At 41.2% G+C, this 16,844-nt stretch overlaps 2 protein-coding genes across 2 annotated transcripts; both read left to right on the top strand.

Moving 5' to 3' along the window:
- The first annotated feature begins 10,341 nt into the window (after positions 1-10,341).
- Positions 10,342-11,456, top strand: LOC136438692 (uncharacterized). The gene is made up of 3 exons (XM_066433606.1): positions 10,342-10,790; positions 11,257-11,417; positions 11,451-11,456. The coding sequence occupies exons 1-3, from the start codon at positions 10,385-10,387 to the stop codon at positions 11,454-11,456; spliced, it is 573 nt and encodes a 190-aa protein (XP_066289703.1). The 5' UTR covers positions 10,342-10,384.
- A 78-nt stretch (positions 11,457-11,534) lies between these two features.
- Positions 11,535-14,847, top strand: LOC136438079 (tripartite motif-containing protein 3-like). The gene is made up of 4 exons (XM_066432753.1): positions 11,535-11,698; positions 11,849-11,953; positions 13,374-13,482; positions 14,005-14,847. Exons 1-4 carry the CDS (start codon positions 11,660-11,662, stop codon positions 14,841-14,843), a joined length of 1,092 nt encoding a protein of 363 aa, XP_066288850.1. The 5' UTR covers positions 11,535-11,659; the 3' UTR covers positions 14,844-14,847.
- The last annotated feature ends 1,997 nt before the right edge of the window (positions 14,848-16,844 follow it).

The following is a 16,844-nucleotide window of genomic DNA, read 5'->3' as shown; positions in this document are numbered from 1 at the left end:
TCACGTCGTGGAGGCCTGGCACCACCAACACAAGTTACTCTCTCAATAAACTTTTGAAATGTAGTCAGATAAGGAATTGTATGGCTATACATGAAGAAGTTAGCTTTATGTAACCAAGAATATAAACAAGAGTTCTGCGACCTCATATCTCCATGAACTATTCTGTTTATGCAAATGACTTGCACATTTACATAATATATGCTTGGTCATAAACACATTTATCTAACTTAAACATGATGCAATATTGTCATTCCTATAATTTTCCACTTGAATGAATCCTCGCACTTTTGCATTAATTATGCAAATTAGGAATTTATTTTCATAATTGGTATCTGCTGATACATATGTTACATGTTACGATTCCGGGTCGGAGTTCGAATCTTGGGTTGGGTCATGACCCGGTAATCTGCCGGAAGTGCGTGGTCGTCACCCTGATTTCTGCCCGAGATTGCTTGGTGATAGTTTTAGCTGTGCATAAATATTTTTAATCTTCTGAAAAGCCCGTGAGTTGTAGTATTTTTGGGCGCGGTGCAGTTGGTTCGCTATCGAAGCCTTTTTTTTGTATTAGTCCGCGGCAACGGTGATGCGGTTTTCTTGCCTGGTGACCCAAATAGAATCGTTTTTAATGCATTTTCACCGAATTTGGGTCATCGGAGATTGTGAAAAAGTTATCACATAACTTTTTTTATTTATTTTTTTTCATTTTTTAGAGACACCATTTACTAAGCTTTCTCAGCATGTATGTCGTGACCCCAGGAAAACTCGTTTTTTCCAAGCAGGTTCGATCAAAAAGGTGTAAAAAAAAGATAATTTTAGAGTGCAAAATTTACATTTTACTATGGTTTCTACCCAAAATAAGGGGACAACGGACAATACCGATAAATACATCGGAAAACAGCAGAAAACCGCTTTTCGACCATGTGATAACATTTTCCGTTATACTTTTCTTGGCGGAATTGCAGCCCGTCGACCTGAGGGTGTCGGCCTACATACGAAATCGCAAAAAAACTCCGATCCGAGACCTTACCTACATATATTACATGTATTTGGATCTTGTAATGGAAAACATTGCAAATATAGATTTTCCTCATTAGTTATGGAAATTAAGTGTCGATTAGCATCATTGTGTACATCTCTGTCTAAGCTACCTGCATACTAAATATCATGGAAAACCGTTCAGTTATTCTCCTCAGAAGATTTTCACAATAACGCCACTACAGTTCCAGAGCAAGCTGCTAGGGGCACCAAACTTACCTCACTTCTTTATTAAATCACAAGCTATCTGCCACCCAAAAATCAAGACCGTAGCCCGTCCAGGCCAAAAGATACAAAAACGGAAGTTCTGCTGCACTACCAAGGTCACATACCAGGGGGCCCAAAATCGACCTTGAATTGAAACACCCGCCCACTTACCAAATATCATCGTAATCCATCTAGAGGTTCTTGAGTTATGCTGACTACAATAGTCCGAAAACACAAACAGACACACACACACTCAAACACGCAAAAAAAATATGTCCTTTTTTCATGGAGATAATGACAACACTGGCTTGCCATGTTCTGTTTGGTGGTATAAGTAAAGACTTTGGCTGGCAGTTCATGTGCAGTTCTACCTTACAATTAAGTTCTACAGAGCTCCAGTCTATATAACTGGCTTTTAGATTACCATGTAGACACCACAGCTACAGGTCATATTTCTAGACATACAACTACCAAACATTTGAATTCGAGGCGAAGAGGACATTTCCAAGTTGCAAAGATAGATACAGTTACACTTTGAAACAATTTTGACAGGCTGATTTGAATGTTGATATTTGAACACAAGATGGATTTTCTAAAAATTGAAAGTTGTTTTGATTACGAAACTTTGTTACAACCATTCTACGTCGTTCTGTATGGTTTCATAATGTTACTTTGAAAAACCAGTAGAAAAAAATATTTGAATCTCGTTGACCAGTATTATGCTAATCTTCTCTTGGTTTGTGTCCAGGTTGAGACAGTCTGGATTTTTTTGTGTTTATGTAGTTATGGGGGTCCATCCACCTTTCAAAGTTCAGCAAGGCCACAGTGGGAAGCACTTCCTAAATTAGTTTATGGTTCTGACCGCAGGGCACAGAAATCGGTATTTTAACGCTCCTCTAAGCGATTTCGCAAAGCCCCCGTCACAAATCAAGAATTTAGCTTGGCCGACAAGTCGGCGAGCTCCAAATGGGGATTTTGGGGCGAAGTACGGCCGACGTCCTGGCGATTCCGCGGGCTTCGGGCGATTTTTAGGAGCTCGGCCGACGTTCGCGGATCACTGGAAGCTGCACTTAAATTCAGCGAGGCCTCGCCGATGATTTGTGAGCTCGGAGAGCTTGTCAACAGGTTGGCCGTAGCCCGCCCGAGCAACGGTCAACGCTCGGACAACACTTGGCAAATCGGAAGTCGTCCGAACTCGCCGGCCTCGCGCGAGGATCGCTCGAGGTTCCTACCATTATCGGACGACCGTCGTCGGTGTTCCGCCCGACTATTGTAAAGCTGTGAGAGTTTCGGGCGAACGTCGTGCTGGTGTTGGTGGGAGCTTGGACGGGTTCCGGTCGAACTCCTCCTGTCAGATACTCAGTTTGACACCTTGGTTGAGCATGTGTCATTATCTTCGCCGAGAAGATTATATTTTCGGTTGAGCCAGCTGTTGGGTGGGTCCTTATGTAGGGTTTTGACATAAAGGACCTATTACTGATTTTGATAAAAGATTATTCAGAATTCATATGATTTGGTGGCTGTCAGTACACTTATTTGTGACTGGTGGAGAATCGAGTTAAACCCCTTGTTGCCCAAACCTGAGTTTATAACAAGGCTTTGGAAAGTAAAAACAACACGAGTGATTCAAACAACATTAATCTACACCCCTGTGTCGCGTACTTATAAAAATATGAGCTAGTTCAAACACACTTAGCTGTTCTTCATTATTCATAAAATAACGCAAGTTATCCGCTATGTAGGAAAAACAAGTCTACAATATACCAATTGAGAGCTTGTGTACGTGACTGACTGTGGTCTCTGCCCACAAACATAAGCCTACAGCTTGACTATGTCGTCTTCATGTCCTGTTATTAAATGTCATTCAATAAAAAATTGAAATGAAATAAAATAAAATGAAATAAAGAAAATTAGAAAAATAATCCATAATTGATATGATTTGGTGGCTGTTTCGGCAGTAGTACTTATTTGTGACTGTCGTCGTATCGAGTTAACTGCTTTTTCCAAAACCTGGCTGAATAAGAAGGCTTTTGAAAGTGAAAACAACGTCGAGTGATTCAGAGAACATTAATCTACACCCCTGTGTCGCGTACATATAAAAAAAATGAGCTAGGTCAAACACTCTCAGTTGTTCTTCAATATTTATAGAATAACGCAAGTTATCCGCTTTGCAAGAAAAGTAAGTTTACAATATGCCAATTGAAAGCTTGTGTACATGACAGATGAAAAACAATCTTCAAAACGAAATAGATATCACAACATTTGGTATTCCTTCATGATAATTACGGACAAGATTTTATACCACACCGTAAACAAGTTCTGTTTCCTAGTCCAGTAGTGAAAATTACTACAGTAAATATGTAAAAAAATAACCACTAATACGTGGTAAGTCACACTTGTTGTTTATGCATGTAAACCGCAACAACCAATTTACAGACAATTAGAGTTGCTATATTCGTGTGGGACCTGTTGAGAACGCAGTAAGGAGAGCTGCAATTTGCGATCAGCACCAGAGACAGAGGGCGTGCGGACCAAAGTCCGGGATGGTGGGTGCGCCCGTTGACTAACTACAGCAGATCCTAACAGCCAGATAACCGCAGTGATGGCTGACCCACGAGAGCCATCACGTCTAGAAAGTGAAAAAATAGAGATGACATCCATCCAGGGAGATTTCGACCGCCATGATCCGGAGGTATCGCCTCTTCCCCCCGACAAACCCTGGGAGGTATTGTCCTGTCGCCCAAAACAGCCTATGGGGCGACCGACTCGGCGTCCATCCGGACAAACTCCTGGGCAACCGTCTCATGGATCCAGGAAGAGAGGTGGACCAAATGCCCGCAGGGTCCCGTCTCGTTACCCCGAAGAGAGTCTTGAGCTGCCCCTTCGTCCGCCCGATCAGGCTCCAGGCGAAATGCTTCGCCCGTCCGGAAAAGGTTCGGTGGATCGGTCTGGTCCTTCCGGACAAAGTTCTAGGAATCCGTCTGCTCGCTCCGGACAGATTCCTTGCGAGCCATCTCATACAACCGGACAGACCCCGGCGGAAGCGTGCGTTCGCCCCAAACAGAGGGACGGGAAGGTAGCGGGTGTGTACCGGCACAGGCGACGGGAGGAAGACATCGTCAAGATGCCGCTGAATCCGATGTACGGCGCGGACCTAGATCTGCCGTCAGGTTAGTTTTAAATCTAACATTACAGAATTTGACAGTTGTAGGAATAGCGCAAACCTAGGCATGCAGAAAGACAACATATTTTCCCATTTGTTTTAGTTCACAAAACACTATCGGTTGTACAGAACGAAATTAAATAAAGCAGTAAAGGCCGGTTTGAAACACTTAATATGCATGTAAAGAAATGTCAGTGAAAAAATGAAAAGTGAAAAATGGGTATATTTCGTGTCTTGAAAACATGACAAAATTTAGAAACAAAGGAAGCTTGCATCGTCTGGTCACAAAGTATACAAATCAAACGAAGAAACCAACAAGCAAACGTTTAGCGGGTATCTCACTGGACTGTGACCTGTTGGCGACCTCGCTGCGACCTTCATTGGATTTGTGTTATCCCTGACTTTATAATGGCAACATCATGCAAAATGTACAAGACCTACTGAAAAGAAAACCAAAACATAAAGCCTATTTATCGATGAAATTCGTTGATGGCTCTGAAAAATCGCTCGCCAACAGGTCGACAACATGTCGCAGTTTCAATGAGATACTTCCTTTTGTGGACACATTATATTCCTTAGTATATTGCCAATTTCAACAATACTAGTAACAAAGTGCGATATCAAACACCTTTAAAGTGCTGTATCAATGTGGCAGTATAAAAAAAAATTCAATTACTCTTGGGGCAGCCGTATTCTGAAATGTATGTTACCTATTTTGGAGGAAATATTTGTGAGCCCTGTTTTACAAGTAGGGATTTTGAGACTTGTTTTTTTTAGCTAGCTACAATTTGGTGAATAATTTACATTCCAGTTATAAATATTCAGGTAAACCAACTACTTGTGTTGACTGGGTCCGTGCAATATTTTCACATACAGTTTTACGAGTCCAATAATCACTTAAGATTTACATCTACATCAAGTTTCAAAATAGAAAGCAAAACGATTTTCAATTTGATGACGCATTTCCCTTGGCTCTTTATGATATGGTTATATTAGCATGCTTTTCTATGAATTTGATAACTGCATTTCTAGGTCTTAGCTTATCCTTACCTCACCAAGTTCTATTAATTTTGCCACAATTACTGTTAAAGGTGATAGAGGTATGCTAGGCACCGGTCTCACTTTGGAAACTAAACTGTCAATAATTTGTTCAATGGGGATTCAACTTCAAAGTGTTATACTATTGGTGACAAATTTTGTAGGTTCATACTCACTCTCTACACTGTAAAGCAGACAATATCTTAGCATCGATAATTTCTGCATCTATCGATGGCGCGGTTGGTTAGTTATGACGACTTTCTGGGTGTGTATGTAAGTGCGTGTTTATTCATATTTTACCCAAAATAACTAAGGAAGGTGCGGTTTGATTGTGTTGGTATTTGGTGTGTTTCGGTATGGTCTTGACAAAGGTGCCTCCTAGCCGCTTTCGGAGAATGTCGGTCGAAATCTCCCTGAATGGATGTCATCTCAATTTCTTCGCTTTCTAGACGTGATGGCTCTCGTGGGTCAGCCATCACTATGGTTATCTGGCTGTTAGGATCTGCTGTAGTTAGTCAACGGGCCCACCCACCAACCCACCATCCCGAACTTTGGGCCGCACGCCCTCTGTCTCTGGTGCTGATCGCAGAGTGCAGCTCTCCTAACTGCGTTCTCAACAGGTCTCACACGAATATAGCAGCTCTGATTGTCTGGAAATTGGTTGTTGCGGTTTACATGCATAAACAACAAGTGTGACTTACCACATATTAGTGGTTATTTTCGTATTAACTGTTCAGTAGTAATTTTCACTAATGGACTAGGAAACAGAGCTTGTTTTTGTTGTGGTATAAAATATTGTTCTTGATTATCATGGAGGAATACCAAATGTTGTGATATCTATTTCGTTTTGGAGATCGTTTTTTACCGGTCACGTACACAAGCTCTAAATTGGTATATTGTAGACTTGTTTTTCCTGCATAGCGGATAACTTGCGTTATTTTATAAATATTGAAGAACTAACAGTGCTTGAACTAGCTCATTTCTTATATTTATGTGACACAGGGGTGTAGATCAATGTTCTCTGAATCACTCGTGCTGTTTTCACTTACCAAAGCCTTCTTATACACTCAGGTTTGGGCAATATAGCAGTTAACTCTATTCTCGTCCAGTCACAAATAAGTGTACTGACAGCCACCAAATCATATAAATTCTGAATTTTTTCTCAATATCATATAGGTAGATGTCGTCGACCAATCAGAAGGCTCCATTTGCGGGCCTGCATTCTACAAACAGACCCAAAAACGGGTCTGTAAACTTCGTACAGACCCGGTGTTTGAACGTTACCATTAAATGGCAGGGGGTTTTGTTTGTATATTTCATGTTAAGACAAATACTACACAAATCATATACTACACAAAGTATTACTAACTACTGTATGGACAATTGCTATATGATAATAACGTTAATAACCCGCTTTCCTTCGGTCTAAACGGTATGATAAGGCATGGTCGTTGCTCTAACCACCCCATAAAGTGCCTCGGTCGCTTCCATTAACCCTATATTAAAATCAGTGATATTTCCTTTATGTCAAAACTCCGAAATTTAAGGATGTATTTCACACCATAGACAACATGACACAACTAACTATGCAGCCAAGCAATGATGACCCAAAAATATACTTGTAATGACGGCGATTAAATGATTTACGATAGTTCTAACAATACTACATAGTACATGGGAATTTCATACTTGCGGCATTAGGAAGCTTGGTAAAGGTGAACATTGAAAAAGTTAAAGTCCTCCCGCGCCACTTAGTGGAACATATGGCGGCGCCCATCTCCGATTCTCGGCCCTTGGGCCACACAACTTTTTGCAAGTCTCTACAGCAGGGGGCTAGTCCACTGGTAAAAGGTTAACATACGTAGACATAAATCATGCAAATCCATGACCCATTTACATGATTCATGAGGAAATGCTACAATAACCTGTTCACCTTCTTTGCTAAGATAAAACTTTCATGTTTTGTTCAATTTGTAACTCCAGTAAGTTAAGACATGACCACGCCTGATTAAGACCTGAAATAGAGTGAACGGTAGGGTGGATACAAACCGCCATATCCCCAGTGCCGTAAGGCCAATGAGTTTGAAATTTTAGAGGAAACTTTGCCTTGGTACCACACCTTTCAACTATGAATAAGAAACTGGAAATAGAGTTATGGTATTTTCATAATTCATAAATATAGGATCGATATCATTTTTACAATAATTGACTTAGCCAAGTTGCTGCGTAGATCCTGGACTATAGAATTTTTTACAGGAGGTAGTGATAGTCAGCTGCTACAAGGAAGTCTTTCCGGAAAATTAGAATACTGCTCAGGTTTAGAGAAATATTAATATTTTTGTTGATTTTGATTATTTTTTGGGGGGTAACCATGACTTTATCAGCCAGTATCTAAAGATTGTAAGATGAAATGAATTTTTGGGAAAGACTTTGAAAGAAAGTAAATCATTAGGCCTTGTTCATGCCCAATTACAACTTTGTATGCCATAGCTACGAACTTGGCTGAGGCTTTTAAGTCTAAAACCCTACTTTTTTCAGAGTTTGGTCTTCCTATCCCATCCATCAATCTGACAGCCGCATATCTCTCAATAGATTAATTGTTTTCACACCCCTTCAAGAACTCATTATCTGCAATTATCTTAATTTATGCATAGGGCAGACAGCACCACAGTGTCCATTCAAGTCCTGGTGGAAAGACGTTGTCTGACCAGTCAAGGGGGATCTATATAGAATTAACTCGTTGCTATAGTAAAACCATGAAGGTTGGTAAAACGTTTAAAAAGAAAATTGCTGAGAGTGGAAATGCGGTGAGAAAAACATAATCGGAACATAAGAAGAGCACGGCCAATTAATGTACGTACAGTACAGGACTACCTGCACCAAATTTGGCATATGTTCTTATAGAATACACTAATACACATCTATTGAAACAGGAAAGAATGTTTAACTTTGTACCCCTTCGAATTCAGAACAAAGAATCTACAGAACAATTGATTCAAACTGTAAGCGTCACTCCTACATAACATAACAGTCCCAACTATACCGAAATACAACCCCGGAAGGATGAAATCTACAGGGAATACATTGCTTTTGTCTTTGTTTGATGAGTAACATCACAGATTGCTATATTTTGGTGTAAAGTTAAGTGTATGGGCCTAGGAATAAAAAGATCATAAGAAAATACTGGGCCATGGAGATACTAGTACTTGCCCGTTGCCATTTTTGTTATCTTCTTCTTTCATACTGCCGAACTATCATCAGCGATTTCAATGTTTGTTAGCAAAGTCTCAGAGTAATACTTACTAATTATAAGGAAGAGTGGTGGAAATCTACCAAATTCAGTGTGTTTTAATCAGTACTCCTTCAAATATTTCACCCTTCTTTACGCGCATAACAGTACTAGTGTATTCCAGCGTAGCCCAGTAAATAGTCGGACCGCTACTAAAACAACAAATTTGTCTGGATCAAGATCAGAATCATGGGGTTGTGTAATAAAGCTCTTAGTCTGAATTGACTAGATGATGCATATGAGTACCATTTTATTGTAGACAGTAGATAAAGTTTGTTTAGTAGAGATAATCTATGCATTTTGAACAGATATGGGGGTCTAAGCTTTACTACCTGGAATCCAGAGCCTATGTACCGGCGCGCGCTCCGAGCTCCCCGGGCCTACCTTTCCGATGATCCCGACGATCTACCTCGATCGTCAGGGTCAGCGGAGGGGTAGGCCCGGGGAGCTTGGAGCGCGCGCCGGTACATAGGCTCTGGATTACAGGGGAAAGCTTAACGTTTCACACAAAATATGCGGCATTCATAACACCTTCCTGATGGTACAACATGTTTTCTTATTACCAGTACCTTTCCAAACGAGGATTTCGAAAGGAAATCTTTTTCTTTGAGTCAAAACAGACTATAGTCAGATGTGTATTGACTTGTCTGGCAATGTGTAGACTGAAAATATTTTGTATTTTTCCTTCCGTACTACGTATACCCACTAAATAAGACGCACTACTCGTTGTACAAATGCATATTCCATTAAAGTTTCTGTAAGAAACAAAACAATCGAAGCTTATATGACGAAGGACGGATAGTATAGTACATTTACCAAAAAAGAGAGTAATTGTTTAATCACTTTAATGTATCAAATGAAGAAATGGTCCTCCTTCAAATCTGTGCCAAAGAAGGCTGTCATGTTTTTGATGATGGTCTTGACACCTTTTGCTCTTGTCTATCACTAGAATTAGTTCAGTATACGTAATTACTATTAAAAAAAACAGGAAAACTAAAGCCTTTTCAGTTTTTGGCGCCAAACCTCTGTGCATTTATCGTTCAATCCATTTTGCTGAGGGACCAATGCCAATTAACTGGCTGCTTTGTTTCTGTCTGGACAGGATGCGTATAGAAATGCAAAATATAGGAGGAGCAGTGGGAAGTGAAACCAGAGCAATTATCACCCAATTATAGCCTCTCTACTCGCACCTTAGCTCATTTCAATACTATTACAATATTTAAATGAGCCTTTTGGAAGGCAAGGCCCGCCGAGTCTTAACATGCTGGAGAAGATGATTAAACTGATATAATGGTGTGAATAATGGAGTGAATATAGGCCGGTGAATAATGGTGAATATAATGGGGTGTGTATTATCATAATGAGGACCTACTTTGCACAATGTAGAAAATTCATATCTCATACTACCTTCATTAATGGGAGGGAAATACCCTGCTTTTGGTCGAAAACGTTGCCTTTGAATTTTTGTGTGAATTTGCTTCTGCCTTGGACATGAACAATATACAACGCAATGTATAGTAGCGTGTTTCGTACACATCTAGGAACAAAATCGTCTTCAGAAAATTTGCTGATAGAATTGTTATTATTCTCGAGTAGCACACGATGGCCAACAAACAACTCCAAAAGAAGTGGGTGGGGCAAGCAAAACCGAGATGACAGGCTCGGACGGGCCGGCAGTCCATAGTCCACCGGGAGTCAGCCCCGGTGGTCCGGCAACACACGCGTACGAGGATGGTGACACGTTCGGGATGCGTCTCGGGCCACCCCTGAAACGAAAGGCTCGCCGCGCCCCGCCTGTCCCCCCTACCCCGAGACCAGAAAGACCCCCCGCCGAGCACGTGTACGAGGATGGAATGTCATTCGGGATGCGTCTCGGGCCAGCCATGAACCGAGATGATCTCAACGCACCGCCTGTCCCCTCCACACCGAGACCTGGAAGGCAGGCCGGTGGGGTCCAACACGTGCCGGCTGGGCCGAATCCGTTACTTAATCCACAGGCCATCCTCAACCAGCTTCGACCGAACCCGATGTACAACTCAAACCAGGCTCAGCCTCCAGGTTGGTGTTATGCAGAATTGTAATATAAGGAATTGGCCATCTTGTATTCTCCTATTTCTTCAATTATGAATGCTTATTCAATATGAAACAATGTTTGCAAAATACATTATGTAGAAAAACTTGATAAAACTTAACATGAGTTCCCATCAATGCTGCTTGATATGCAAAGTAGGCTCTGCAAAACAATGGTTGAGTCATCTTCAATTTAAATATCTCTTGATAATGAGATACCCGTTGACACACAGAGTGCTAGTGCTTACAACCACAATCAATCCAAACAGTATTATTTACAGTTTTTAATTATTGTATTAAGTCGCTGAATTAAACACCAGATAGACTGCACATGAAACAACATCAGAACAGCATCGTATTTTTTCTGATAAAACTTCCTTTGTGTTGATAGAAGCCACCACAAGAACAAAGTACACGTAACACAAATAATGCATTTCTTTTCTGTCCAACTCAGCCCCAGAAAATCGTACCATTTGGGGACAGCTACGTCAGCGCCTGTCACGACCACGCCTACTGATATGCGTTGCCATATCATCCGTTGCCTTGGTAACCCTGCTGATCGTGGTACCTGTACTTCTGACGCACCTCAACTCCGGACCTGGAAACCATGACTCCGTAAGTTTACTGTTTTGTTTTGATTTCACACAGAAATGATTGTAGATGAATTTAAAAAAGACAAACTACGTCCATATAAGATTACATTTTTTTATTAATCTGATTTTGACGATTTTTCCTTATATAATGTAAATAATGGCACAATCAGCATTGTTCATTTATTTACCCCTTTACAGTCGGCTACAACCACAGCAGGACCAAACATCACCGGCGGTGCCGCCTGGAAGAGTTCTGCTGTGCTGATGAGGACTGACCAAGTGACATCTGCTGACGTCATCAAGGTCAGTAGTTGTCAGCATCCCTTGGGTTTGGGATGGATGCACAAACTGCACCAATATAAGACAGAGAACCACTTTTTCAATGTTAATCCACTTTTGATGATGTCATTATAAGAAAGATGGCACAACCATTGTTTATTTATCCCATTACAGCCGGCTCCAACACGAGGAGGACGTACAACCACTGATCGTGCTGCGCATGCTCGGCCCGCTGTGCTGATGAAGACTGACGAAGTGACATCTGCTGACGTCATCAAGGTCAGTACTTCTCAGTATTCTTTCTGTTTTTGGGATGGACGCACAATTAACATGAATGCAGCCATGGTGACCATAAAACAACAGATGACTATTAGGGACTATTAGCTGTGTTCAAGTCCACACACCAAAAACCAACGTTAATGTATATGAACTCTACAGAAGTTGAGCTTTACACATAATTTCTTAAAAGCAGTCATTTGTGTCGTTCGGAAGTTTTGTCATCATGTAGGAATTTTGACGACACCAAATCGTAACATGTATAAAGAAATTGAAATGACAGAATTTCGTTTTGATGCTTATTGCGCTAAAGATGGTTTGCTTCAATTTGACCCATTCTAACTAAGGGTGGGTACCGGTACATAAAATTTAGGTCCGGTCAAGGTCCAGGTCCAGAGGGTCAGGTCCAGGTCCGGACCTGTACATGTACCTGATTATAGAAGTGTCGCAGTACATCATATTTTGGAGAGCGAGACACACGTAAAAGTCTCCAAACGTCATGTCTGTAACGATATAATTTCTTAGGTTTGCACTTTGTCTCAAAATTATAAATATACTCTCCTCGCCGTCTGTTTACTCATCCTTTAAGTGTTTCTAGATAGAATTCACTGCTAACGTCTTCGAAAAAGACTCGTTAAATCTGCTGTTTTGTATTTTCTTAGACCAGTTATGTGGCCGCCTGCCGGTAGCCTGGTACTATGAATTTTCCAATCGGTCCATAGGCCGGTCCACTGATTTTTTACGGGCCGTTTTTTTAACCGGTCCATTAAGAAATTCCGGTTTTCTACCGGTACCGTGTACCTAACGTAACATGACCTATTTACGTGCAGAACCTATTTACGTCCGGTTTTGCTCATGTCCACATGTCGCGGTGTATTATGCCAAAGCCTGTTCTCATGAGCAATAAAGAACATCATAAGTATGATCCTTAGCCATCTCTTTAATTTTTGCACAGTAAAACATAATGACCATGCGTTTACCACGTGAGAGCCACGTGCCGCGCATGTGGGGGAAATTTACAGATAAACATTGTTTTTTTCCATCGCGTTAAGCAAGTGGCCGGACAGACATAGTGATTTTACTATCATTTGTCTGCAGACTACTTTGGACAGTTACTGTGCATTTTTTTCTGGTCTATGTTCTTCAAGCATAGCGCTAGAAGGGAAAAGATTCAGAAGTGGACGATAATGGGTTATCCTAGCACAATTCTTCATCATATACCTCAGTATAAATACATGCTCGCACGGCGTTAAACAGGCGGAGAAAAACTTACAGACCATGCATTTTCTTTTTAGAAGAGCTGATATTTCTGCCCATGGGTTTGAAATTTTGGCTCTGTCCGCGCGGTTTTAAGATAAATACATTTTGAATAAATTGGACGTTAACTGGTCACCTTACGTTACCCCTAATTCTTACCGTTCAGGTCAATCCGGTCCATGGACATGGTCACTCACACGGCATCACGGCGGAGATGGAAGCAGCAGGACCTACACCAATCAACATACCAGTGTCCACGATCACGGACATCAAAGGTTTGTTATAAGAGTTCTTATTGAATGTCATTCGAATATATATACGTAGCTCAGGGACAATGACAGCGCTGAGAAGGAATTCGACCGATTTCAACTTTATTCTCGTCGTAACCGGCGCTTTCACTTGTAATCATCATTGTCATTGTCATTAGATGCATTAGAAGGTACTTTTTGGCGATGCCTAAGGGGCGGAGCCGTTAGTATACTATTAAGATGGGATGAATTTTAGATATTCCACACACACATACCCAAGGTAATCGGTTTCGGACAACACCTTTCGGGAATGATAATTGCACATGGAAGGTTAATTGTATCTTCTATTGTTCATTGTGTCTTCTATTGTTTTGATAACATGTAAGCACATACCATTTATGCCTTTGTATCATATGGGGGGCTGTGATCGGAGGAGCAGGTTTACAATTCAATAAGACATAAGGCAATGTACACCAGACTGATGGAATGAAACATTTGTCCCATGATCATGAAAAGAAATGAAATCATGCATTATTTTTATTTCTACAGATCAGGGCAGCGGGTCACAGATCATCACCTTTGGCGATGAGCCGGGGGCTGGAAAACTGCGCACCGCACGTGGTGTTTCAGTTTCCCCCGACCACATGATCTGGGTAGCTGATCGGTCCAAAGCGCGCCTCCAAGTCTACAGCATGGAGGGCGCTTACCTGGGCCAGTTCCCACCAGGTGCACAGGGGCTAGGGTACCCATCAAAGACCACATCTGATGTGTCCATCGACAGGGATGGCCATCTGTGGGTCTTAATGATTGGATATCCTGGCAGCCCTTACTCCGTGGTACAGGTCGGCAGGGATGGCAATGTCAAAGCCAACTTTAACCTCCCTGACACTGTACCACGGGGGGCGCTTCGCGGAATGGCCGCGGGCTTGCACAATAACCACGTATTCGTCACCTGGTCTGACGGTAACCGTGGTGGTGTGCAAGCCTTCGAGCCTCATGGCAAACTCCTGTGGGATGTCGGGCGGCAGCAGCGGATGAAGTCGCCGATGAACGTCGCCGTTGACGGGAAAGGGAACATCTTCGTGTCGGACTTTCGTACTCACTTCGTGTACGAATATGATGAGACCGGAAAGTACGTGTCGAAGCTCGGAGGACCGGGGAGGAGTGGTGGCCGCCTGGATCATCCTGAGGGCATCTGTGTGGACACTTCCGGTCACATCTTGGTGGTGGACCCACGCAACCAGCGTGTTGTCATGTACAACAACTGGGGCAGGTACGTCCGACACATCGCTGTCCGTGCTAAAAACCCAACAGGGGTTGCAGTGGGCCCGGGAGGACATTTGGTTGTAATCAATACAAACACAATCACTGTTTTCCCCCAGTACTGATAATGATGCACGACGATGGCATTTGTATAATGGAAATGGTTATAACATTTTCACTTAGTAGGTCTATAATGTGCACTTTTGTAACTGCAGCATAGTAAAACGTCACTGTGGATTACTGTCTGTAATTAATAGAAACTGTCAACAAAGAGAGTGAACAAGTGTACTGTAGAGAAATACCAGACTAGATTTTCATGTAGATGGATTTCTATATCAATGTCTGTATTGAACCCTTAAGGGGAACTCAACTCAAGATATAGTCCTGTTTCTTCAGATTTTTTGATCGGAAAAGATCTTTGTATCGGCCCACCGAATTAGGACTAGGCCGCAGTTGCATCATACACGAAAAATGTGCTCATATCCCACCGAATGCAAAATGTATATTCCAGAGAAATGAATTACTGTAAATGCAGATATGTTCGCGGTGCACCGGTGGTTTAGTGTCTGCGGTTTTCCCGGAAAGGTCTTCGCCGCGAACGCCAGCATTTCTGCCTGTGTTTCGTAGCACTACTATAATTGTTTCAAATGCGAACATAAAACAACCGCGAACACTTCTCCCTATCGCAAGATGAAAACCATGCGTAAACCAAAACTTAAAAGCACCTACAGTAACTATTATTCTCATAATATTGGGAGAGTCTTAGTTTGAAACAGCTTGGGATGATCTTAATACCATTTTTGCTGTATGGTTTTGGATACTTATGTATTAATTTGTATTCTTCGCAACTTCCTTTTCTCTTTGGCCCCAAACTTAAAATTGATCTCTGGCAAATATCCCTCTGAAACCTTTGCTCGCTATTTTATTAAACTGCCCTCAGAGGAGTAGGGCTCTTTCAAGAAATCTAGCGGTCATCTTAAAATTGATGTCTTAGCAAGTTAATTGCTCCCTTATATTGGGAAATTATCTGGATCTAGGGCAGTTATCCCATTGGAACTCATGCTAATATAACAATAAGGGTCTGTAAGGGGGCATTCTTCATGATCATAAATTGAGTCACATTAGTCCAATTCTTTGTTTATGTGTGATAACATTGAACAAAATTTTGGTTGATTTTGTACTGATACTGATATTGATATCATCTTATTTAGAAATACACCTGCTTCTGGAGGCCATTTCCTCTTTAAGTCGAAGAGTCGAATATTTGTAACAAAATATGATTCTCATTGGATTTTTGTATAAATCATATCTGTAAGAACGTCAATTTGTACCAGTGGGCAGGATCGTGGCATGTGGCATGAACCAATGAATCAATCGATCAATCGATCAATCAATCAATCAATCAATCAATCAATCAATCAACACATTGAGCAACAAATCAATCAACCAGGCAATCAATCAATGAATCGATTAATCAATATATTAAACAGTCAATCAGGCAATCAATCGATCAAGTAATTAGGCAATCAATCAATCAACTAAGCAATCAAGCTAGCAAGCAAGCAACCAAATAATCAAACCATTACCCAAATTCTTTACTTATCCAACGAAAAGAAATCGGCCAACCAATCAATATGGTCTATCGGGCATACTTGTACATGATGCATTTATTTTTCTGACAAAGCACTCAATTGAGAATTCAAATTTTCTGCAGTTTAGAATTTCCATCATTTAACATAATGAAGCTCACTTAGACTCTACATCAAATACACATACAGGTGGTTATACATAGTGAAGAAGAAAAAGTGGTAATATTCGAGAACGACATCTTGAACTTTGAGTTGATGTGAAATTTAGACACATTTGAAAGTAATCAATGCATTGATTCATTCTTAGGAAGATGTTGCTGATCACTCGTTTCACATGATGTACCGGAGCAACTGATTTTTCAGTTTGTTTAAGTTTGGGTTCATGTTGCACTTTAGAAGTGACATGTCAGGACATAGCATGGTCTGCTTTTGTGGAAGTAATTAGCAAAATTAGTGTACACAATACTGTTTTGTGTTCAGTGTATGTATAAAAGTGGTCTTTCTTTGTGTATGCTTCTGCATGAGGTTTTACAAGTA

Source organism: Branchiostoma lanceolatum, chromosome 7 (genome assembly GCF_035083965.1).
Source record: "Branchiostoma lanceolatum isolate klBraLanc5 chromosome 7, klBraLanc5.hap2, whole genome shotgun sequence".
NCBI lineage: Eukaryota > Metazoa > Chordata > Leptocardii > Amphioxiformes > Branchiostomatidae > Branchiostoma > Branchiostoma lanceolatum.
The sequence above is the reverse complement of the archived record's forward strand: the minus strand, read 5'-3'. Positions and strand labels throughout refer to the sequence as shown.

Bases quoted from the DNA above. Each gene is read 5' to 3' on its own strand.
- LOC136438692 (XM_066433606.1), top strand. From the start codon at position 10,385: ATGACAGGCTCGGACGGGCCGGCAGTCCATAGTCCACCGGGAGTCAGC. The intron at 10,791-11,256 runs GTTGGTGTTATG...TGTCCAACTCAG, and splicing joins AAACCAGGCTCAGCCTCCAG to CCCCAGAAAATCGTACCATT.
- LOC136438079 (XM_066432753.1), top strand. From the start codon at position 11,660: ATGAGGACTGACCAAGTGACATCTGCTGACGTCATCAAG. The intron at 11,699-11,848 runs GTCAGTAGTTGT...ATCCCATTACAG, and splicing joins CATCTGCTGACGTCATCAAG to CCGGCTCCAACACGAGGAGG. The intron at 11,954-13,373 runs GTCAGTACTTCT...CTTACCGTTCAG, and splicing joins CATCTGCTGACGTCATCAAG to GTCAATCCGGTCCATGGACA.